The sequence below is a fragment of the Pan paniscus genome, chromosome 1 (assembly GCF_029289425.2).
Source record: "Pan paniscus chromosome 1, NHGRI_mPanPan1-v2.0_pri, whole genome shotgun sequence".
In the NCBI taxonomy this organism is placed as follows: domain Eukaryota; kingdom Metazoa; phylum Chordata; class Mammalia; order Primates; family Hominidae; genus Pan; species Pan paniscus.
Genome location: NC_073249.2, coordinates 171,610,735 through 171,635,473, shown reverse-complemented (window position 1 = coordinate 171,635,473; position 24,739 = coordinate 171,610,735). Strand labels below are relative to the sequence as shown.

The 24,739-nt window shown below is 40.5% G+C and overlaps 1 protein-coding gene across 3 annotated transcripts in view; it reads right to left on the bottom strand.

The window, feature by feature from the left end:
- USP24 (ubiquitin specific peptidase 24) overlaps nucleotides 1-23,873 on the bottom strand; it is a 148,784-nt gene extending 124,911 nt beyond the window's left edge. For all 3 annotated transcript variants that reach the window (XR_004672856.3, XM_008967853.4, XM_034965914.3), the window contains exon 1: nucleotides 22,708-23,873. Coding sequence is in view for 2 of the 3 variants with exons in the window: in XM_008967853.4 (XP_008966101.2) it covers nucleotides 22,708-23,028 (321 nt within the window). In the remaining variant the exon portion in view is untranslated. The remainder of the gene's footprint in view (nucleotides 1-22,707) is intronic.
- Between the last annotated feature and the right edge of the window lie 866 nt (nucleotides 23,874-24,739).

Genomic DNA, 24,739 nt, shown 5'->3' with positions numbered 1-24,739 from the left:
TCTACCTAATCCTTGCAAATGAGCTTTAAAAAATCAACATGCAAGCTTTTAAGTTAATAATAGAGTTTAATATTTATTTAGAAAAAGTACCCTTATTTTTTTAAAGAGACAATAAACTGATTACTCTTGAACCCAACAAGGATACGTTACTGTAATTTAAGCCTTCTTTGTTGAAAGAAGTAAAACCTACTGGGGAGGTACCTACCACCTGCTAGTTTAGAGATAAGCTCCTGTCTGCCCACTGACTCAACAAATACAGATAAAAGAAAATTATTCAACTTAATGGATAAGAGACTACCAGTGTTGCTTAAAGTTTATTTGAATACTAAATTCAATTACTGAACTATGCTATTAACCAACATGTGCTCAAAAGAACCTCTGATCAATATATAGAAAAATGAAGATGACAGACTGATCTCTTCACAATGATTTTAAACAGATTTGTCTATTACTTGTGTATTATAATAAACAATTAGAAACATATATGTGAAGAGCTTAAGGAAAAACATGCAAACATGGGCATTCGATTGCAAGTCACTAATTTATAATACCTTTCATTAAATATTGAGGTTGTCAGTTTTACTAAATATTTTTCAAAGCAATTTGGAGATGGTTATATGCAGATCTGATATTCCCTGTTAATTCAGACTAGAGAAAATAATTCCTAAAATATTGCTTCCTGGAAAAAGAGAAGATGATAAACAAGTAAGTGTATGCAGTCCCCATGTATGAATACATTGTGTCTGAAGTCTGCAAATGTTTTCCTGGAATGCATCTTCATTCCATGTTATGAGAAGTAAATAATTTCCTAAACTATTCAACAAAAGCTGACTTTTTTGTGTGGTTCCCTGCATTAACCCTTCTTGATTATTCAGGTAAAGTCAGTCCTCCACACCCATGGGTTCAACCAATTGTGAACTGAAAATATTTGGGAAAAAACGGATGGTTGCATTTGTATTGAACAGATCTAGACATTTTTTTCTTGTCATTAGTCCTTAAATACATAGAAAGCAATGTATTTACATTTTGTAATTTACATTACAAATAATGTATTTATATACAGTATAACAACCACTTGCATAGCATTTATATTGTATTAGGTATTATAAGTAATCTAGAGATGATTTAAAGTACACAGGAGGATGTGCTTAGGATACATGCAAATACTAAGCCATTTTATATAAGGGATTTGAGCATTTCGGTATCTGTGGGGAGGGCAGGTGGATACAGATTTTGGTATCCCCAAGGGGGTCCTGAAACCAACTCCCCACAGAAACCAAGGGACAACTGTATTTAGAATACAGAGAAACAAGGTTTTCATGAGAAGAGGTTGTCCTATAATCCAAAGGTGATATCTTACATATAGAGGGTAACCTTCATTTAATATTTAAGGTTTGGGACATACAGATCATCGATTCCAGGATCCAAAGAGTAGGTAGCTGTTCCAGTCCCAATTTCCTTAGGGCATCTCCAGTGACTGCAGTTATGCTGGGCCCTCAGTTTTAGCAGCCAGCAGGAAGGAGGAGAGATATGGTAAAGGGGATTGAGATAAATTCAGATGAGAGCAATATGAGTGAGCAGTAAAGGAGAACTAATACGTCTACTGAGCACCTAGCTGCTACATGTCAGGAACAGCACTAGTAACTATGGAAAAGTGTACATATATTATAATTTAATTATTCTCAAACCTCAGGAGGTAAGAGTTATCATCCTCATTTTTTACATGAGCAAACAAACTGAGGCTCACATAAGGCAAAGTTACTCACCAGAAGTCACATTTCTTATGGTCACTTGCCTAACACCAACAGTCATTAAATGCGTTCAGACTGAAATAAAAATTTAAGTCAAGGTTTCTCCAAATCTCAGGCTCTAGATTAAGCATACTCGGAAGTATCCAATTCCTCCTAAAATTGGTAGCATAGCATGGCCTCAAAAAACACCAATGCAGAATGGAGGCAAAAATGCTTTTACAAAAAACAGAACTTATATAATGCACCGTAAGCCAAGAATTGGGGAGGTAAGAGAGGACTATCAAGTAAAACTTATTTTCTTCCAAAGCACTAGTATTTTTTAATCCATTAAAACTTACAGCTCTAGATAAACAGCTATCTAGCAGAAGCAATCAACTTTCATCCTTAATTTTGTTGAAATTTCCTTTACTAAGTATTACCATCTAACAGATCTAATTGTTGATTCTTTCACTACCACTTGCTAGCTGTGTCACCTTGAATAAACTTCTTAATCTATTTGCCTTTGTTTTCCTCAATGAGAAAGAGAGCATGGTGCCCGATTTGCAGGATTCCTACACAGATGAGGGATAATTCATCACAGGGCCAGCTACAACACACAGCAACATAAGAAATAGAAGCCCAGGCTGAGAGCAGTGAGCTCACACCTGTAATCCCGGCAGTTTGGGAGGTTGAGGTGGGTGATCACTTGAGCTCAGAAGGCTGAGGCTGCAGTGAACCGTGTTCATGCCACTGTACTCCAGGCTGGGCGACAGAGGGAGACCCTGTCTCAAAAAAAAAGAAAAAAGAAATAGTAGCCTAGTCCGCTCCTTAGGCTTCAGATGAATCTTTCTTTCTCCCTCTCTCTCTCTCTCTATGCTAGACTCTAACCTTGGTGCCCTCAATGTACTCCAGATTTACCATATCCACAAAGAACTCGGTTTCTGACTCAAATCTGTTACTTCTCTAACATTCCTAACCCCGGAACTGTGTCCTCATCCCAGCCAGTTGGTCACCACATCACAGTAATTCTACCTTATAAATTTCTTCTGAATAGTCTGTCCTAGCCAAGCCTGCTTACTTGAGGTCTCTGTCGTGTGTTGCTCGGACTGCTGCAATACTCATATAACTGCCATTCCTTCTACCAGTCCATATCACCACTCCTGTGCCCCCTCCAAAGGGCCACCAGAATGATCTTCCTTAAAACAAAACAAAACAAAACAAAATGAAAACCCTAACCCCAACCCAAACCAAAAAAAGGAAGCTCATCCCATCACTCACTTCCTCAGAAAGCTCCATTTGCTCCCAGCTGCCTAAAGGTGCCTAGAAAGTAAAAGCAAACTTCTTGCATTGGCAGGCAAGGCTCTCCATCCTCTGATCACAATCCATCACAATATATGGTTTGCCACTTTCCAAACCTTCTGCTGGAGCTACATACAAGGTCCTATCACGAAACCATGTATAGCTGTAGGCTGCTCTCTCTGCCTAGGTGGCCCTTTCTCAGCCTGATAAATGCCTACTTCTTCAAAACCACTTCATCTCTTCAACAAAATTTTCGAGCGTTGAGATTCCTCCAAGCAAAGGAAGGTATTCTGTCTTCTATTTTTACACAGAATTCTCATTCAGTATTTTCCAGAGGCTATGAATACATCTATGAATAAGACAGACGTACTCTGCCACTGAATCTTGGAAATCTCCTGTCTTTCAGGGAAAAAGACAAATAAGAAATTACAACTTCTTGTTAGGAGTGTTACTGTAAGAGTATTACGAAAGTACATAAGGAGGCCCATTCAGCCTTTAAAAAGAAGGCAATCTTGCGACATACTATAACATGAACAAGCCTTGAGGACATCATGCTTAGTGAAATAGGCAGTCACAGAAAGACAAATATTGTATAGTTCCACTTATATGAGGTATCTGAAGTACTGAAGCTCAGAAACAGAAAGTAAAGTGGTGGGTGCCAGGAGCTAGGGGGTAGGGGAAAGGAAAGGTTGTTGTTTAACAGGTACAGAGTTTCAGATTTGCAAGATGAAAAATTTCTGGAGATGTTTCACAACAATTTGAATATACTTAACACTGTTGAACTGTACACTTAAAAAAGATTAAGTTGATAAATTTTATGTTATGTGATTTTTACCAGAGTTAAGAAAAAAGGGGGGACCCACCCTCATCATAGTGAAAGGTAGCCTACCAAATGAAATAATACTTAAGCTGAGACCTAAGTAAATGTCTACCTTCTTCACCACAGCCTCATACACACATTTAATTCTCAGTTCTCATCTTACCGGACCCATCAGCAACATTTAACAGTGGATCCCTCTTCCTGGAAACACCTCTTTCACTTGGTTTCCAGGACACAGTTCTCATTTGGTTCCTCACCCCACCAGCCACTCCTCAGTCTCCTTTGCTGGTTCCGCCTTACCACCCCAAGTCTCTAAACACTGGAGCACCTTCGAGCTCAGTCCTCAGACTGAGGCACCCCCTTGGTGACCTCAGTGAGTTGAATCTAATGCATTGTTTTCTACCTAATTTTCATTATCATTCTTCCAAGGAGACTTTTAGACATCTTTTTCTTAACCATCCTATCCCCCACGAAATTAAATACTAAGAATTGACTGTGTTGGGTAGGGTTGGGTTTTGGTGTGATCCACTGTAATATCTAAGATTGTTTTTCATCTCCCTCAAGAAGCAATTCCCGCCCCCCCCCCATAGAGTTATATTACCCCTGTTAAGAACAGTTTAATGGTTTAAGTGCTATCTCTAAGTTGAAGACTCACATTTTGGCTCCAGTACAGACTTCTTCTCTGGACACCAGGCACATATCCAACTTCCTTTTTGACAACTCCACTAGGGTGTTTAATAGGCATCTAAAATTAACATGTTCAAAAACAAATCCCTGATCTTTCTCACCAGATCATGGTATCTCCCTGTTGAAAACCTTCGATGCCTTCGTTCCTATTCTGACAAAAAGTTATCGTGACAGTTGCCTGCAAGGCCCTAATGGGGAGCTGACCTCTGCCTGTCGAGTTCCAGCCATACTGGCCTCCCTGCTGCTCCTCCAACATGCCAGCCCTGCTGCTACCCAGTTTTTGCATTAGGTGTTCCTTCCACTTAAAGCAGGAGTTGGCAAAGTAGAGCCCACTGCCTGTTTCTGTATTTTATTGAAATAAAGACCTGCTTATTTCCTTACATATACCATATAGTTGCTTTCATACTACAATAGCTAAGTTGAATAGCTACAACAGAGACTAAGTATTTACTTTAGGCCCGTTACAGAAAACTTTTGCCCACCCCTAGTTTAGAATGCCGTTCCCTCAGATAACCACAGTTGGCTTCACCTTCTTCAGGTCTTTGCTCAAATATGACCTGCTCTGTGAGGCCTTCCTTGAATAATCTACTCAAAAAGCAGCCCTTGTCATACCCCCTACCCACTGCTGTCCAGCATGATCTCTCTCCTGTGCTGCTTTTTTTCCACAGTACTTATCGTCATCTGACATTCTACATTTCACTTATCTTATTTGTTGTCTGTCTCCCCTCATTAGGATATAAGCTCCAACAGGGCAGAATTGTTTTGTTTGTTCCATTATCTGTAACAGTCCCTAAGACAGAGTGGGTGCTCAACAAATTCTTGGTGAATGAATGAGTGAATGTTAAGACCTAATACATGCTTATGAAATGAAAGAAAGGAAACAGATCCTGAGCACAGAGAATTGTATGTGTGTTCAGGCACGAAAGAGAAAGCATGGCACATTTAAAGCACTACCTTCATAACATCAAATACTGAGCTGTAGTAAACTTCACCTGTTTAAAGTTTGGCTCCCTAATAAGAGTGTGTTACTCAATGGAGCTCTATCTAATTCTCTATTGTATCTCCAATGTCTATTCGATACCTAAATCACTTGTACAACATCCCCAACAATATCCCAGAACCTCTGCCTAAATATAGTGACCAGGTGCTTAGGACATTTTGAGATTACCTGTTCCTGTTTTGCCTGTTCAACTGAAATCTATCTCCACATAACTTTGACTAATACCTTACCTGACCACAATTAGATGGGATGTTATTTTCTGGGAACTTTTATTTTCTCACTTGTGAAAGGCAAATGCTATTTGCTTTGTTCATTATAACTACGAAGGGTTTCTGTGAGTACCAAATAAGATAATGTATGAGAAAGTGTTGTTTCTTAACTCAAACCTCATATAATGAAAAGTGAAGAACAATTATGGTTATCTAAACTGCTCTTAAAAAAGTCATTCTGCACACATTTTTACTACAGGAATAAAACCCCACTGAAAGCACATTTATATTTCTTTTTTTCTTTTTTTAAAAAATATTAAAAATAATTTTTTTTTTAAAGACAGGATCTCACTATGTTGCCCAGGCTGGTCTCAAATACCTCACTTCAAGCAATCCTCCTACCTTGGCCTTCCAACGTGCTGGGATTACAGGCGTGTGCCACCATCCCCAGCCTATATTTCTCATTTTAGAAGGATACTCCATGTTCTCTCAAGCAGTATGTTCTAATTTGTCTTAATGGAAATGGAGGATGAAGGCGGAGAGAATGAAAGGGAAATAGAACAAGGCATTTCCGTTTTTGTGTGTAGAAAGAACACAGAATTGAAAGTCAAGTAACATGGTTTTAAGTCCCACCATGAGCTGTGTGATTTTAGACAGGGTTTCTTAACCTTGGTTCTACTGACAATTTGGGCTAGACAATTCTGTTCTGTGCATTGTAAGATGTTTATCAGCATCCCTGGCCAGTAGCACCTCTCTAGTTGTGACAACACTAAAACATCTCCATACATGTGTAATGCCTCCGGGGTGGGATGACAAATCACCCCTGGTTGGTTAAGACTTGATATCTCCATACCTCAGTTTCATCTATAAAATGAAAATATTTACCTACAGATCCAAGATCTCTTCTGGCTCTAAAAATGCTAAAATTCTACTACAGGTCAAAATATAGGTTGTTGACAAATGCAGTCTTACTAATGGGGAACAAATTATGTAATGAAAGAAGGCAAGTATTTTCGTTTGGTTTTCCTTAATAAATAATAAAATATCCTTGGGTATTTAAAATGATTCAATCATAAAATCTTTTAAACATAAGAGATCTGAATTAGACATTTCACAAGTGTCAGTATAAAAAGATGAAAATACCATTCTAGAATCTGGCTTAAAAGAACATGATAACCAGGACAGGCATGGTGGCTCACACCTGTAATCCTGGCACTTTGAGAGGCCGAAGCGGGCAGATCACTTGAAGCCAGGAGTTTGGGACCAGCTTGGCCAACAGACAAAATCCTGTCTCTATTAAAAATACAAAAATTAGTCAGGCATGGTGGCGGGCACCTGTAATCCCAGCTACTTGGGAGGCTCAGGCACGAGAATCACTTGAACCTGGGAGATGGAGGTTGCAGTGAGCCAAGATTGCACCACTGCACTTTAGCTTGGGCGACAGAGCGAGACTCTGTTTCCAAAAACAAAACAAAACAAAACAAAACAAAACATGATTAACAGATGCAATGCATACTTTTTGATTCAATCCTAGATTACAATTTTTATAAAAGCCTATAGAGGATATTGCAGTATAAGTGGAGAATTTGAACTAAATAATAGACAATATTAACGTATTAATGTTAAATTCCTTTGGTAGGATAATGGTACTGCAGTTCTGTAGAATGTCTTTGTCCTTAGGAGATTCACACTAAAGTATTTAGGAGTCAGATGTCTTGACATTTGCAACTTATTTTTCAAATGGTTCAGAAAAAGTGTGTGTGTGTGTGTGTGTGTGTGTGAGAGAGAGAGAGAGAGAGAGAGACAGAGAGAGAAGCTAAAGCAAATGTGACAAAATGTTTGCAAATAATGAATCAAGGTGAAGGGTATACAAGTGTTCACTGTATTGTTCTTTTGATTTCTGTAGACTATAAATTGTTCAACATAAAAACTTGGAAAAAATATATCTAGTATTGTATTAGTCCATTTTCATGCCACTGATAGAGACATACCCGAGACTGGACAATTTGCAAAAGAAGGAGGTTTAATTGGACTTATAGTTCCATGTGGCTGGGGAAGCCTTACAATCATGGCAGAAGGCAAGGAGGAGCAAGTCATGTCTTACATGGATGGCAGCAGGCAAAGAGAGAATGAGGAAGATGCAAAAGCGGAAACTCCTGATAAAACCATCAGATCTCGTGAGACTTATTCACCACCACGAGAACAATATGGGGATAACTGCCCCCATGATTCAATTATCTCCCACTGGGTCCCTCGCACAACACGTGGACGTGGGAATTATGGGAGTATAATTCAAGATGAGATGTGGGTGGGGACACAGAAGTTTCCAAACTTTATCAAGTATCAAATCAAATTATACCCAGTTTAAATTTGTAGCAGACCATTTTCTAATATTTTACTAAGTACTTTTCCACAACATTCCCTACTCTGTCAGAAGTTCCTAGGATAGTTGGAGGTCCTTATGGGAATAAGCTATATTGAAAAAGCAATCCAAGTGACTCTGATCTGATGTTGGCCATCCCTAGCAGCTCTTTAGAACCACTGGAATAGCTTATGAACCCCTTAAAAGCAGGGGCTGTATCTCAGTTCTCAGAAGCCAGAAGAGAGCCAAAGACATTCAATAGATTGCTTAGTGTTGAACAAATAGTTACCATACTACTGTTTCTTTCCTCCTCCTACTCCCACTCCACATACTTTTTTTTTTATTTTGGGAGGAGAAAGGAGAAAAAATAAACAGTGTCTCAATAGCTTTACTTCAAAATAAGCTCACTTGGATTAACAGTGTCATCATTAATCATTATTACAGAAATAAATAAATGCGACAATCTGAAACAAAAACAACACTAAAAGTTTTCTGCTTTAATTATACTGCGACATGTTTTCTCTTTTCTCTCTTTCCTCTCCAGAAATGACATTCTCTGCAAATCTTCTCCTTACTAACGTAGAGCTCACCTAAGTGATGTAACAAAACTACATAAAAACAGACTGGCAAACAGTCCTACTAAAGGCTTAAAAAGGGTTTGTTTCTTTTAGCATCCACTATGTTCTTTCTTGTGTGCAATATTTTTCTATGTGAGCTAAAGAAAAAACATAAAGCAAAGGAAGTGGTACAGAATACCAAAGTTCAAATTTAATGTGTTATATCCAAAATTGTATACATTATAAAGACACCGGCAATAGCTCAAAAAATGTTCCTTCCCACCAACTGTAATACAAGGTAAACACTGTGACAGAAATCTGCCAAAAGACTACAAAAAAATTTATGCTATTTTCAAGCTATGGTGTAGGGTATTTTAGGCAAAAGTAGATTTAAGAGACTATTTGAGAAGCATGAATGGGGGAAATGTGTTCCAAAATGGTGATGCAAATAAATATATTCCATATCAGATTCTTTGATTCAGTTTAGTATCTCCTGTGTCAAGTGTTTCCCGGAACTTTCCAGGAAATACAGAAAACCAGACCCTGCTTTCAAAAGACTCAATTTAGGCCGGGCGCAGTGGCTCATGCCTGTAATCGCACTTTGGGAGGCCAAGGCAGGTGGATCACGAGGTCAGGAGTTTGAGACCAGCCTGGCCAAGATGGTGAAACCCCATCTCTACTAAAAATACAAAAATTAGCTGGGCGCAGTGGCAGGTGCCTGTAATCCCAGCTACTCGGGAGGCTGAGGCAGGGGAATCGCCTGAACCCAGAAGGCAGAGGTTGCAATGAGCCGAGATCATGCTACTGCACTCTAGCCTGGGTGACAGAGCAAGACTCCATCTCAAAAAAAAAAAAAAAAGAAAAAAAAAAAGACTCAATTTAATATGGTGACAAAGGAACAATGCCAATGCAATGAGATAAATGCTATGACAGAGGTACAAAAAGGTTTCTATTCAAACTCAAGAAGGGACGTTTAACTAGGAGGAAGGGAAGAAAGAACGGGAGGAGGTATAATGCAAGGCATCAAGTTCTAACAGAAAACCATTAGCAAGAGTGATTAACAGTACAGGTGGTATGTTAGCATTCAGAGTCTCTTGGGACTTGCTTGACTTAAGGAAGGAGATGTTCCTACCCTATCTCTGCCAACTGCAAGGCTGTGTTAAATCTATTTTGTAGTGAAAGGATCAAGTGCAAGGATCAAATTGATACCACACACACAGTGCTATGGAATAGCCCACTGTGGCAAGAGGTGAGAGAGGAGGGCATGCCAGGCAGGAGAAAATGCACGTGCACAGGCAAGGAGTCAAAAGAGGATCTAGCAAATTTTAAAACTGATCTCCTTTTTAAGTATCCTCTAAGAGCGCATCAATATTCACCATGCTTTATTTTTGTATTCATTAAAATATATAACCTAAGGCAAGTGTTATATTTTCAGTATATTTACACCATTCCAAGGTATATTTCAAAATGTTTAACTTCAAACCTGCAAGTATATAATACATCCCGGTTGATATTTGCCGTCATTACTGTGTTTGATACACAGAGAATGAAAAGGCTATTTTAAGAAACTAAACAATACACATCTGAAACAGAAAAGTATTAAATTAGGTGGTATACTGTTTCAAGCGATTTGTATACCGACTTTTTCTTTTTTTTTTTTTGAGATGGAGTCTCACTCTGTCACCCAAGTTGCAGTGCAGTGGTGTGATCTCGGCTCACTGCAAACTCCGCCTCCCAGGTTCAAGCAATTCTCCTGCCTCAGCCTCCTGAATAGCTGGGACTACAGGCACCCATTACCACACCCAGCTAATTTTTGTATTTTCAGTAGAGACGGGGTTTCACCCTGTTGGTCAGGCTGGTCTCAAACTCCCGACCTCAGGTGATCCACCTGCCTTGGCCTCCCAAAGTGCTGTGATTACAGGCGTGAGCCACCACACCCGGCCTGTATACCGACTCTTAAAGCTTATTTTTAAAATATTCAATACCATGAGCAACTGTGGACAGACTCAGGCAGGGGATCACTTGTACAAGGATGCTAGTTGAGAGACCACAGCACCTTCACAAGTGATAGCAATTGCTCAATCTTCCTTTCCTCAACTCCCACCATCTTTATAAACTTATGAATAACCAATGTTAAAAAGTACCTAATGATAAAGAAAGATAAACTATAGAATCAACACTTTTGAGTGTGAGTACAGTAAGACATTTTAAGAGAGAGAGATCACATTCATAAACTTTTACTACCGTATATTGTAATTGTTCTATTTATTAGTTCCTGTTGTTAATCTCTTACTGTGCCCAATTTATACATTAAACTTTATCACAGGTATGTATATATAGGAAAACACAACATACATAGGGTTCAGTACTATCTGTGGTTTTCCCATCCTCTGGGGTTCTCGGAATCCATCCCCCACAGATAGGGGAGACACTAGTGTATATCTAACAAAGGAAATGTGATGATTAAATAGAGAAAGTTTATGAGGAAGGATATATTAAAGATAACCTACAGTCAAAGACTTCCTCAGGTCAGAAGAACACTATGGTAAAGTAAACAAAAGACATCTCAAGAGGCAGAAGGCTGGGTTCCTTTTCTGACTCTGCTGAGCCAAGAGTCAAGGTCCTCCTCCCTAAGCTGACAAGACTTACCACCACCAGATCTCCATGGTCCCAGCTCTGAAACAAATAATCAATTTTAATCCTTAAAGTTTCAACTGCTAGTTCTGCTTACTGGAATAAGGAGAGGGAAATGCAGGAAATATTGTCAGTTCTACAGATAATTGTGCTGTTTTATGAAGTATATCTTGCTAAGTAGTCTTAATATTCCTCTCCCATATTACAATCACTATGGACTGGGAGAATACAAGGTAACTGCATCATTTCTAATCTTTGATCCTCCTTAATAGATGCTTAAAATTCCTCTACCACAGGCATGTTCTATACTTCAATCATAAAAGCTCAAAGTATTAGAAAGCAAACAGAACTTGCTTGTTATTCTCTAAAGGTGTCAGTGTATCTGCACATATATCATGAACCAATTGTTTTAATGGTATAAATCATATATTTTTGGCTGACATAATTCAACACAGACAGTCTGGCTGCTCAATAGACACCTAACATTTTCTCAAAATTAAATACATTACATACATGTGTGTGCACATAAAATATTTTAGCTGTTAACTAGAGAATTATAGGATGATCTGCTGCTACTCTAACTCACCAAAGTATTTCAAAATGAGGTAGACATCATGAGAAGTGTATTACTAAAAGAAAAATCATTAACATTTTCCAAGTTTTAGCACAGTTCATTCCAATATAAAACTGACCACAAAAGCAAAATACTTATAATAAACTAAGCAATCCTCATGTTATTGATGCTGGACAGGTTTTTATTTACAGAGTTACTGCTATTTCCACCTTAAGTCTTTCTAAAATTACCAACATTTCTCTAAAGTAAGTTTTTTTTATTATCAACAATCATTAAGAGATTTTTAGCCTAAAATAAGACAAGTTCCTAAAGCAATTTCTCTTTTTGGGAAAAACTGATACACTTACGCTTTTAGGATAAAAAATAATGCCATTTCATTAAAATAATTAACATCACTCTTTAAAAAGATACTAGTTGAGAGAATCATCAATCTACTAATATTAAACATCTAACAGGCAAATAAATACACATTCTGTATATTCCATGACACTAAAGAAATACTGCTTGAAAAAAATATCATTTGGTTTCTTGGCAATGGATGCCACTATGGATCAAATTACATCACAAAAAATCCTAGAGGCACTATACAAATGCTGTTGATACACAGATTTAAGCTTTCATATTTAACCCACAACTCTTCAAGACCTCTCTCTAGCTTCTGAAATAGAATATTAAGATTTATTAGACTTGTGGCATAAGAAATCAACCAGCCTTGAAATTATAACAGAGAAGAAATATGTCTGATTTGTTCACCATTGTATTCATTTCTAACATCTAGCTCAGTGCCTAGCACACAATAAATTCTCAATAAAAACTTACTGAATGGTTATTTTGTTAAACTGGGTCATGGCTGTTTTGCTGCTCTGACATTTTCAGTATAATGCCTATTCTTACCATTTGAATTTGATCTAAACCATTATTTAATTTAAATCTAGTTTTTATTCTGAGAACTCTTTATTTTCTACTTAATAAAAACAACAGAAATAGCAGTCCCACCTTCTTAAAAATGTGCAAACAGACATGAGAGTACATTAAAGTATACGAATGACAGGAAGAAAGTTAAGTAACAGATGAGACTGTGAGTGCAACTACCAATGGCCCCACAATGAGTAATACTGCTACAGGTCACAGGAACAGAGGTCACCAGGGAAGGCCATGTCAGCCAAGTGTGTGTTTCCATTCCATCCCTTTGGCCAAAAAAGGGGCTCTAAACACAGCTGTTTTCAAAATATAGTCACCACAGAACTTTGAGAGTCTTCAAAAGCTGGCAGATAATCTAAAGGTCAATCAAAATACACACTGGAGTCATATATAACAATGTCATAAAAACAATTAGCAAGGCAAAATGCTGTGAGATATGGGGGCAGGACAAGGGGAGCATGCAGAAAAGAACAGAAGGGGCAGGAAAGGCAACTAAATAGAAACTCCATTAAAGCTTCAACTGTGACTCAAATTCGAAAAGTCCTGCTGAATTGCATCTTCTGAGCCAGTTTTCTTAAAGCTAGAAATAACTATATAACATAATAGTCAAATGTGAATTCTAGATTTAAAAAAATAGCTCCCAATGATGTGCTAGGAAGCAGTATACTTTTTTCCATATTTCAATTAGATAAAAAGCAAATTAAATCTTTTTTATATTTCATTTTCCTCATTAGCAAAGTTTTTGAATAATTTTAGAGTCTGCAAAATTTTCCTAAGAATTATGCAAAACTTTAATCTTTTTAACTACTCTCATTTAAACACAGTTTGGTTTGCTTTTAGTTTTAATAAAGTTTATATACTTTTTAAAAACTCATGAAGGAAAAATTCTAAAACACAGAAAAATAGGGAGAGTATAGCCCCATCACCCCAAAATAACAATATTAATATTTTAGCACAAGCTTATTTTCAAAATTAAGTATGCATATTTACATGTATACATGAGAGGCCCCATAGCTCTTAATTTCTTAAAGGAGTCAATGAATGAAAAAATTAAGCATTTTAGATCTAGTCTAAGATGATGCCCATTTTATAGAGGAGAAAATGGAGTTTCAGAAAGGAAAACTGACTTGCCAAACAATAGCAAGAAACAGAACCCTGAACAGAAAGGTACAGTCTCCCAAATCCTGGGCTGAATACTCTTTCAAATACCATGAGACGTTTTATTTCATTTCATTTAAGATTTTCTTTGCATCCAACCACTGAGTCATCTCTCTATCCAATTAAATATTATTGTGAGCCAGGAGTACTAAGGACACAGAGATAAAAATAGTCCTGCTCAATGCCTAATGGGAATTATCAATACACACATGCAAACACAGAACATTTTTTAACTGAAATGTTTTACTTGGTGTACATGCAAAATGCAGTGGGAGAATGTAGTGGTGTAAGACAAGTGTTCCGTACAGAGAAGTGGCAATTGAGCTAACCTTGAAGAACGACTTAGTGTTAGACAGGCAGAAGAGATATCAGGGAGTAGGAATAAGAATGGGAAAATAGCAGCTAAACTGCAAAAGCGCTTAGAACAGGAAGGCAGGAGATAAGACCAGATAGGTAAGTCTGGAGACCTTGAAAGAAAAGAAGTTTAGGTTTTACCTATACAAGATGAGGAACCACAAAACCATTTTACCAAGATTATTCCGCAATTAAAACTTATATTTTAGAGAAATCATTTCTTGTGCCAGTGAATGGCAGAGAAAAACAGTAAAAAAAAAAAGGGTCGGGGGGGCATGAGCCAAAACCAGAGTAGTAACAGTGAGGATAGAGGGAAGGGGCATGAAAAATATTTAGGATAAGAATAGGCTATTCCATAAAAAAAAGAGAGCAAGGAGTCTAGAATAACACAGACAATTAATAATAGTGTTGCTATTCACAGAGTACCTTCATATTTTCTAGGATCTGAAATACATCTTAAATTGCTACCAAGGCCGGGCATGGTGACTGGCTCACACCTGTAATCTCAGCACTTGAGGAGGATGAGGCAGGCAGATCACCTGAGCTAAGGAGTTCGAGACCAGCCTGCGCAACATGGCGAAACCCTGTATCTACAAAAAAGAATACAAAAATTGGCACACACCTGTGGTCCCAGCTACTTGAGAGGCTGCGGTGGGGAGAATCACTTGAGCCTAGGAGGCAGAGGCTACAATCAGCCAAAATCGCCTCGCTGCATTGCAGTCTGGGTGAGTGAGACCCTGTCTCAAAAACCAAAACAAAATTATAAAATTGTTACCAAAATGCTTCACACTATAGATTACCAACTATAGTTCTCAAAAAGCAATTAATGTTCAACCAAAATTGACAATATAGGAGAAATGGAAAGGGGAAAAAAAAAAAAAAGGAAATGCTGAACTGTTTATGAAAAGCTGGGTTTTAACAGCACATGAAGCAGAAACTGAAAAGTCTTGGATTTGAATTTCTGACCAACAAGTCTTCCTTACAAAGATTTTAATTTCAGAAATAATTTTGGAAACCTACTGATACAGGAGTTAAGTACAGCTGGCTCTCTGTATCCATGGGTTCCATATCTGCAGATTCAACCAACTGCAAATCAAAATTATTTGAAGAAAAAATTAAAAATAAGAATACAACAATAAAAAATACAAACAAGAAACAATATGATGTAACAACTGCATACACAGCATTTCCATTGTATTAGGTATTATGAGTAAGCTAGGGATGACTTAAAGTATACGGGAAGATGTGTGTAGGTTAGATGGAAACACTAGGGACTTGAGCATGGTGGGGTGGTATCCTGGAACCAGCCCCCTATGGCTATCAAGGGACAACTGTATCGTGTTGCTTAGTAAGTAATGGTTTTATAAAATATTCTTGATATAAACTTAAGTGAAAGTATAATAAATAATGTCAAATGAATTTTGCAATACAAATAACTGGCTTGATGCTACAGGAAAGCAAATTGTGTGCTGGAACAACTACTTGTTAGTGTTTATCTTTAGAAGTGGGAAGCCCTGGTGAGTACCTAAAATATTATTTATTTTTTAAGAGAACAATCACATCTTCAACTCAGCCCTTTAAAAGATTCCAAAGACTGCTGTATCATGGCTGAAGCATTTTAATTTCTGGAAAGATTGTAAGAATAATATTTAAACTTACTTGTGTTAGCTCTTCAGAGAAAATGAAAACATCAAATCTACGGTTATATATTCCATTAACCAGCTTAAGGTAATCACCTCTAAAACAGTGTATTCTACTTCTCACACATAACACACACAGAGAAATAAAAAATGGATGCTACCAATGGTGGGAGCCAGGTTTCTCACTAGCAGACAAACAAGTGACCCTGTAAACATACTATAAAAACAAAATGGTTATAAAATACTTTGCCAAAACTCACCACAGAGATTATCGACAGAAACAATAATGTTGGCCAGGTGCGGAGGCTCACACCTGTAATCCCAGCACTTTGGGAGGCTGAGGTTGGCGGATCACTTGAGGCCAGAAGTTCAAGACCAGCCTGGCCAACATGGTGAAATCCCGTCTCTACTGAAAATATGAAAATTAGCCGGATGTGGTTGGTGCATGCCTGTAATCCCAGCTTAGGAGGTTGAGGCAGGAGAATCACTTGAACCTGGGAGGCGGAGGTTGCAGTGAGCTGAGATTACACCACTGCACACCAGCCTGGGTGACAAAACTACACTCTGTCTCAAAATAATAAAACAAAACAAAAAACAGCGCTGGGCACGGTGGTTCACGGCTGTAATCCCAGCACTCTGGGAGGCCGAGGCAGGCGGATCACGAGGTCAGGAGTTCGAGACCAGCCTGGCCAACATGGTGAAACCCCATTTCTACTAAAAATACAAAAATTAGCAGAGCGTGGTGGCAGGCGCCTGTAATCCCAGCTACTTGGGAGGCTGAGGCAGAAGAATCGCTTGAAACTGGAAGGCGGACATTGCAGTGAGCCAAGATCACACCACTGCACTCCAGCCTGGGCGAAAGAGCAAAACTCCATCTTAAAAACAAAAAACAAAAAACAAAAAAACCAATAATGTCACCTACTATCAATATGAGCTTAACGAAAATTTTTATGTCAGCTGTGACTGAAAAATGTGATAACACTAAACAATAAAAATTCCTATGATAAAGAAAATGAAAAATACAAGCTTAAAAAAGGAAGTAAAACTCCCTAGAAAAAAAAGGGAGGAAAAAAACATTTACTCTTTTGAAAATGAAGCACAACTCTCTTAGTCGTACCTCTGCAATCTAGTATCATGACTGAAATGTCCTCACATCTGAATTTTCCAGGTGTCTGAAGCCTACTTCTTTATCCATCCAACTTCTTCTTTTTTTTTCTTTTTAAAAGGAAAACCTTTCTAAAATACATTAAACATTCCTGACCCTTCTTAAGCAGACCACACTGGAACCTCTTCTTGACTGTGACATCACTGAAAACACAGTTATCCTCTCAGGGCCATGAAACACATAAAGCTGTTTCAAATCACCCTACACAAATCGGCTAGTGTGATTTGGTTGAGTCGGCTTTTAAAGCTTTCCTGTTCCCTCCTTGACCACTAAGCTGCTACTGTCACTTCTCACTATTGTCAAATGAGCTTGTCTCTAAGAGCTCATCACCTTGTGTTTAGATTGCCATAAAACCATTCTAATTTGATAGGAAACCTAATATTGAAACTTGTTTGAACTGTATTTTTTGTTAAGTTTAAACACAAATGAAAGAAATGCATGAGCTTTAGTGCACTTAGAGCGCTTAGTGAGTGGAGTGCATGAGCTTTAATGCATGTACGAAGGTGTTCTGAAATGGTTCCATCTTACGTGTTTACTTCTTATTTCTCTCTGTGGTTCCATATAAGGAAAATTTCCAGGAAAACTGAACTCCAGATTTCAGATTCTACTAAATCTTTTTTAACATTTTCTTATTAAAAGTAAAAAACGCCCTCCTTCACACTCAGATCACGTAAATGGTATATGATATTGTAGGCAGTAAGTATAAAAATACTTAAGTATATGGACATATTTTTCTATTAATGTTGAAACCTTTTCCTCAAATTGCTAAAACATTACAATACTTGCTTTTCTAACATTGAAATTGTTTTCAAAATTTAAGCTAACAATATTATTATGCTGTATAAAGCTGTCACAACCTACTATGATTTCACTAAAACCACACTCACAGACACACAAAAGGTACTCTCTTCATGCCAAATTACATTCATTCTAAAAGTGAATGGGCAGGTAATTACAAGGTGAGACTCCAACCATTAGATTAACTCACAGACCTAATTCCCAAAGGAGATATATATACATATACTGGATCAGAAAGAAATTCTTATTTAAAAATTAGGCCATGCTGATTCATCTTTAATTCCCTATTTTTATTTCATCTACTTTCAACTGATTTGGGAAATTATTTCATTTTTTTACTCTAAAGCCTTTAAAGGGCCTTTTTTAATTTACCAAATCACAGTAATTCATAAACCACAGGTCATGTATTCAAATCACTAATAGTTAACTAAAAGCTACTCATTTGATATTTACTCCACACTCATACTAGGATTGTTGTATTTTAGGAAAAGAATAACATGAATTTTACCATAAACCTTAATTATACACATTGACAGCATTACAATTTTAATCCATTTATAATTACCACTTACTACCAAAGGGGAACAAGAGAGATAGGAATGAGGTAAGTTAAGGAACTACAAATTAATATGCTTTTTATTTTTATGTGACTTAGATATATTAACAGCAGGACCAACTTTGGGGCTCTAAACTTAAAAAAACAAAAAAGCAATGAAATCTTGAAAGTACTTCTGACAAAACAATACCTCCAGAAAGAACATCCACATTAAAACAGGAACAAAACAAGGAGTTCACAATGTTTATCAGATCACAGTATTAAATGTCACTTCTGGGAATATTAATTAACAGCACTAGACAGCTAAGAAGGGTATTTCTTCAGTTAATATGAAATCTCCTTCCAAAAACTTCCATTGTAGTATTTTCTAAAGACAAACTTAATGAATAAGGTATTCATTATAGTATTAATGTTTGATGGTATTCCTTATGGATAAGGTACATTTCATAATTGTTAAGTTCTGTGAGATGCACAGGATACCTGGTTCAGATTTCTACTGATCCCCTGGAGAGATTACAAAGGCCCAACTCTTCCTGTTGTGTAGAGAACAGAACCAATTGGTACGCACTTGGCAGGCCAGAGTTTACATTAGCCATGCAGTAAAGAGTGAAGAATTCTGACAGGGGGGTGGTTAAAAATCAGAATAAGTTATTTAGAGCAGCTGTGAGAGCTCACTCTCTTTAATAATAGAACAGACTCTTATGTGCCTTGGAATGATTTTGAAGTAATGCTATTCAAAATCAAAACTGGACAGCTTCTCAAAGTCCCTTCCAGACCCAGAGACAAGAACATTTACATCCAACAATACTAGTGAGAACCAAACACATCTCTTCTGCAAAACACTATCTTTACTTAATTGGAGGATATTAACAAGGTGGCTTTCTATGCAGTTGTGTGTTTTGCTAGATATCTGGGTCTTTTTTATCTGCATTCTCCTTGCTTCTACTGAACCGGAAGTTAACAGCTTTCACTGTTCAAATATTAATTTTTAAACCAAACCCTAATTACAGCAGGGCCTCAAACTGATTTACCTAACTAGCTACATGACCTTGGACAGTCTTTTCTTGTAAAATGAGAGGCTTGGACTAAGACCCACTAGAATGTAAACACCATGTTCTGTTCAACACTCTACTCCCTGCCCCTGGGACAGGAAGGCATTAAGAGAAAACCATTGCTATCCCCAAACTACAAATATAAAAAAACTTAAGTCATTTCTTTCTTTTCTAATCATTTAGATTTTATTCTGTTTTTCCCATTTTTAAAGAAGACAAGGACACTGAAATGTCCTGTGCAGCAAATAGAAATGTATATAATTTAAAATAAGGTACTCAGTTTTTAGAAATAAAAAGGATTAACTATATAATAGCTGACAATCTTCACCCAGTTTTTTTACTCTTCTTCCTTCCCTTTAACCCATTACTGTGTCCCATTCCTTTTTCCTTTGAAAGAGAGCCCGAAAGAGTGCAGGACTTCGAGCAAAAGGGCCTGAGTACTAGCCCCACCTCTTCTATTAACTGACTCTGTGGGGACAAGCCACTTCCCCTTTGGGGCCCGGAAGGCTGCATCTGTTAAACAAGGGAGCTGCACTAATTATTAATTTCTAAAGTATGCTTCTTTTTAAAAAATCTGATTCACCTTATATTCTACCCATTATTCGATTCTTAATGGTTGGTGCTCACCACATCATTGCACAGTAGCCTTAAAATCTGTCTTTCCCTCATTATTTTTCCTTACTATCCATACTGTTACCAAACAAATTTAATCCTAAAACCATGAGTTGAGCAGAGTGAAAAGCACACTGGCTTTGAAGTCAAAGAGACCTGGGTTCAAATTCAGCCCCTGCCACCCACTACATAATCATATCCCTAAAAAGCCTACGTTAACTCTCTCACCAAGGGTTAAATAACCTGTATAACGCACCTAAGACAGGGCCTGACACCCTGTAGATGCTGGATAATATTTATTACCTTTCCCTATTTCCCAAGATCAAGAGCCTCAGTTTCCCACTGTGTACACCAAGGATGACCAAGAAGTTCCATAGGTGGCATGCATTAAGATTATTAAACCACAGAGGCACATTCTGCGTTAAATGTTTCCAAAAGGCTCCTGTGTGTCAGGAAAGTCTCAGCCTGCCAACCTCTGCCAATACGCTTCGTGGGTAAAGCAGCCTCAGTCACCAGCTCCTCTTGAACTCTTAAAAGTAAACGGTGCAGCTTCCCTCCCCCAGGCCAAATCCACAGGTCTAGCAGAAATGAGGACTTGATGCACTGCTTCGAAATGATGGAGATTTTATGGATTTTAATTTACCACAGCAAACCAAACTCCTTAGCCTGCCATTCACGTAAGAAGCCACTCCCAAGTCTTTGTATTTACATGTACTGGCAGTAAGCTAAGGTTAGCGCTAATGTTAACATGAATGCACCAAGCATTGTAATTTAAATTGATTTTCCAATCACAGGAAATTAAAAGGTATGACAAAAGAAAAAAGAATCACATTTCTCACATAATGAGGATACACTGAGCTTTGCAGAGTTATACAAACACCTTCTGAAAAAGCAACGGCTTTCTTCTGGATTTCAAAACTGGGTCAAAAACTAGAAGGAACGAGGGAGGAGTGATAGGAACTGCCAATGAGAAGCTGATTTCTTAAAATGACTTAAGTATGGTTACTCAATTATATGGGAATTTAAAAAAATTCCCAAACTAGGAATAGTAACAATCTTTATTTCCATATACTAGTCAACGATACAGCTAAGTTAGTGGGTTACAGAGGGCAATCTAGCAACTGTGTCTAAGTGTGGAAGCCAAAGAAATCTTGTGCAGAAACCTGTTCTTTTTAAGTGCCACCTTCTTGTTCAAGCTACTTCAGCCCGAGAAACTGTTGCAAAAGCATACAATTAAAAGGATATAACACTGCTCAGGAAAAAGTGTTTCAAAAGGCTTAGCTTCACTAAGCTTAATTCTTCATTAAGAACGAACCAAATTCGTATCTCTACCTAATAACGCAATCCCAATAATTTGAGATCTGTGCTTTTCTGTGGTCAGGCCAAGCTGCTCTACTGGCGCCTGAAATGAACTACCCAACGAATCTGACCAAAATTCCTGCCATGAGCTACTATGTTTCTGCAAAGTAATTATTCAAAAGCACTGCTGCTTCTGGTCGATCTTTTTTCTTTATTGCAGAAGAGTCCGTTTTCTTCCCCCACGTTCCTTGCTCACACCGCAAACTAAACAGGCATAGTCTTCTCCACCTAGACTTGAGGTCTCTGATCAAAGCCATTAGCCTCAAGACTCCTCCTCCAACCTCACTGCGCTCCCACCCTGTTCCGCGCCCCTCTGCATAGCACCCTCAGTATGACTACCATCTCTTTCCCCAGTCTAGTTTTCTCTCATTTCTGACCTTATCGATGACCAGTACTCCCTCTTTACCCAGACCTGGTGCCAGCTCTATCTTCCAATTCCAGTCCCCATCCCTGCCTAGACCCTCCTCAGCTCCCACCCCTGCCCAGGCCTCCCACCTCTGCCCTCTCAGTGCAATCCCCACTGCTCTCATACCTGATCTTATTCAAGTCCAGTGCCCACAACCCAGACTTTATTCAAGTCCTCATTCCTGGCCGCGGCCCCTTCCCTCTTCATTTTAAATCCTACTCAATGCCCCCCCTTTCCGACCCTTGGCTAAAACCCCAACCTCACTCCTAACCCCAACAGTTTTCCTGTGATCCTGTCAAAGACCACTACTCTGGCCGGCCCACACCGCTTTTTCTGACTCTGAGCCTGGTGCCTCCGCCAATCCTTCACTGAAACCTCGTGCCACAAAATCTCCGACCTAGCCTAGTGCACTAGTACCCCATTTCCGACCCCCTACTGCACGCATCCTTCCCACTATCTGCTCAAGTGTCTGTCCTCCCATCTCGGATGATAGCCCTGGAGTCTCCTCCCCATCGTCGGCGTGCATAGCCGGAAGCCTAAGGGACCCCTCCTCACCCCAACCCACAGCTCCGCTCCGCATCCCTAATTCCCTTTCACACGCCTCTCCTAAGGGTCCCTCTCCCCACTTACCCCCAATCAAGTGACTTCGGTTCCCAACTGGAGCCTGGGGCTTCTCTCTCTCTCTCCGCCCCGCCCCCACTAAAGCCCCAGTCGAATGCCCTCTCTCCCCACACCAAGCCCAGCGGGGTGTGTCCCCTCCCAAGAACTCCAGCCCAGTGGCTTCCCACAGAGGTCTGGGGTTGCCCCTCCTCACCTCCGCGTCCACCACCTCGTGGTAGGCGGGCGGGGGGTCGAAGCCGCCCCCGCCTCCGGTGCTCCCGCCGCGGGAGGGGCCGCCGCCGCCGTCACCTCCGCCGTCGCCCCGCGGGCCCCCGCCGGGCCCGGGGCTGGGGCCACCGCCGCTGTCCATGGGCTCGTAGCCGCCGTAGTCGAGGCCCGGCCGCTCGTTGGTGAGCAGTGCCACGGCCTCGTTGATGTCGTTCTTGGCCAGGCGCAGGGCCTTGCGGATGGTGGCGGGGTCCGAGAAGCCCATGCACAGCAGCGTGGTCATGTGCTGCTCCTCCTCCGATTCCATGGCTTGGGCCTCCGGGCCGCCCCGGCCAGCGCACGGCGAAGCTACGGGTCCCGGGCCTGGCGGGCCGCGCGGCGCACCCTCCGCGCCGCCTCCGCGCCCAGGTTGGCCCCTGCGTTCCTGCCCCGGGTGCTCCGCAGCAGCCGGGCCAGGCTGGGTGCGGGCTTGGGTCCTGCGAGCCGAGCTAGTGCGGTGAGGCGCTCAGGCGCGGCTGCGGCCCGGCCCAGCCCTGCGCGCCGCCATGTTGGCCTCCTCCCCCTCCGCCTCCTCCTCCCCCTCCCCGGGCCGCGGGGCCGCGCCTCCGCTCCCGGAAGCGGCACGGGAGGCGACCGTGCTCGCCGTTGGCAGGCTAGGGTTGGCGGCGGCGTATTCTGTTTGTTTTAAACGAAGGAGCGGAGGGAGGGGCCGCGCCGCGGAGCGTGCCTAAGGTGAAAGGGCTGCCGTGCAGCCAGGCAGAGGCGAGGAAGGCTCCTCCATCGTCGCCACCGCCCGCCTGTTTCGCCGGCAACAGGTTCCCCCGGGACGGGAGGGGCCGCAGCGCCGCGCAGCTCGCAGCGCTGAACGTCGCCGAAATCCCTTGGCCGGCCGAGCCTCCGCAGCCGCGACGCGGCTTCTCTCCGTCCGAGTCCCCCGAGCCTCTCCGAACCCCCGTTGGACTTCCCCTCCCTGGCCGGCGCCGCCCGACCCGCTTCCCCATCCTAGAGGGAATTCCCTGCGCCGCGGCTGTGAGGCACCTCCACCCCGGCCTGAAATGCACCGCAGTCCTGAAGGAAATCCACCCTCATCCCACGCAGATTCACCCGCAACGCTGCCTGAATACGCCTCGCTGCCCACAGAAATTCCTGCCCAAACCAGACGCGTGGACCACCCAAGACGAAATTCACACTCGACCCTAGCCCCGCCAGCCCTTGCCGAAATCACCCTAAACCCGTTGAAATTAATTCCCAGCTGTCCGAATTTTCCTTCCAACATTAACTGACCACCTGTCTCCGCCAAGCTGACTGAACTCTACCGAACTCTTACCCTGAAAGCCCCTGAGAGTCCAAAATATATTTTTCCAGCCCGAAATCTAAATCCCAGTTCTCTGTATGAAAACCTCCAGAAACCCAGACTCTGTTACTTCCTTCGGCCACGGACTCGTTCGAACATCGTGGACATCACCTTCCCATATTTTTACCGCAGTCTTTGGCTCCGATTCTTTGTCCCTGCCTCTTGGGCAGCATCCTATCCCTGTTTCTTTCCACCTTTGAGGATTCCTCTACCTCTTTAAAGGCCTGCTTTCTTTGCTTTCTCTTCTCACCTTTGGCATTGGCACTCTGGGGTCATATCTTTAGTTCCCTTGACTCCACCATCTAAGCCAAGGGTGTCCAATCTTTTGGCTTCCCTGGGCTACATTGGAAGGAGAAAAATTGTCTTGGACCACATATAAAATATTCTAACGCTAATGATAGCTGATGAAATTTTTTAAAAATCTCATCATGTTTTAAGAAGTTTACGAATTTGTGCTGAGCCGCATTCAAAGCCGTCCTGGGCCTAAGTCCTTGCTATTTTTCCTCTTCAATTTCCTTCAATCCATAGTTCTCTAGGTTATTTTCCCACCCTTTCCCAAGATTCGGATATCCCTTCATTCTTGCTGAGTTCATCTCCTATGCCTATTCCTACATACTTGCTGAGTTCATCTTCTAATGTCCTCATCCTGGTTTCTTCCTGAACC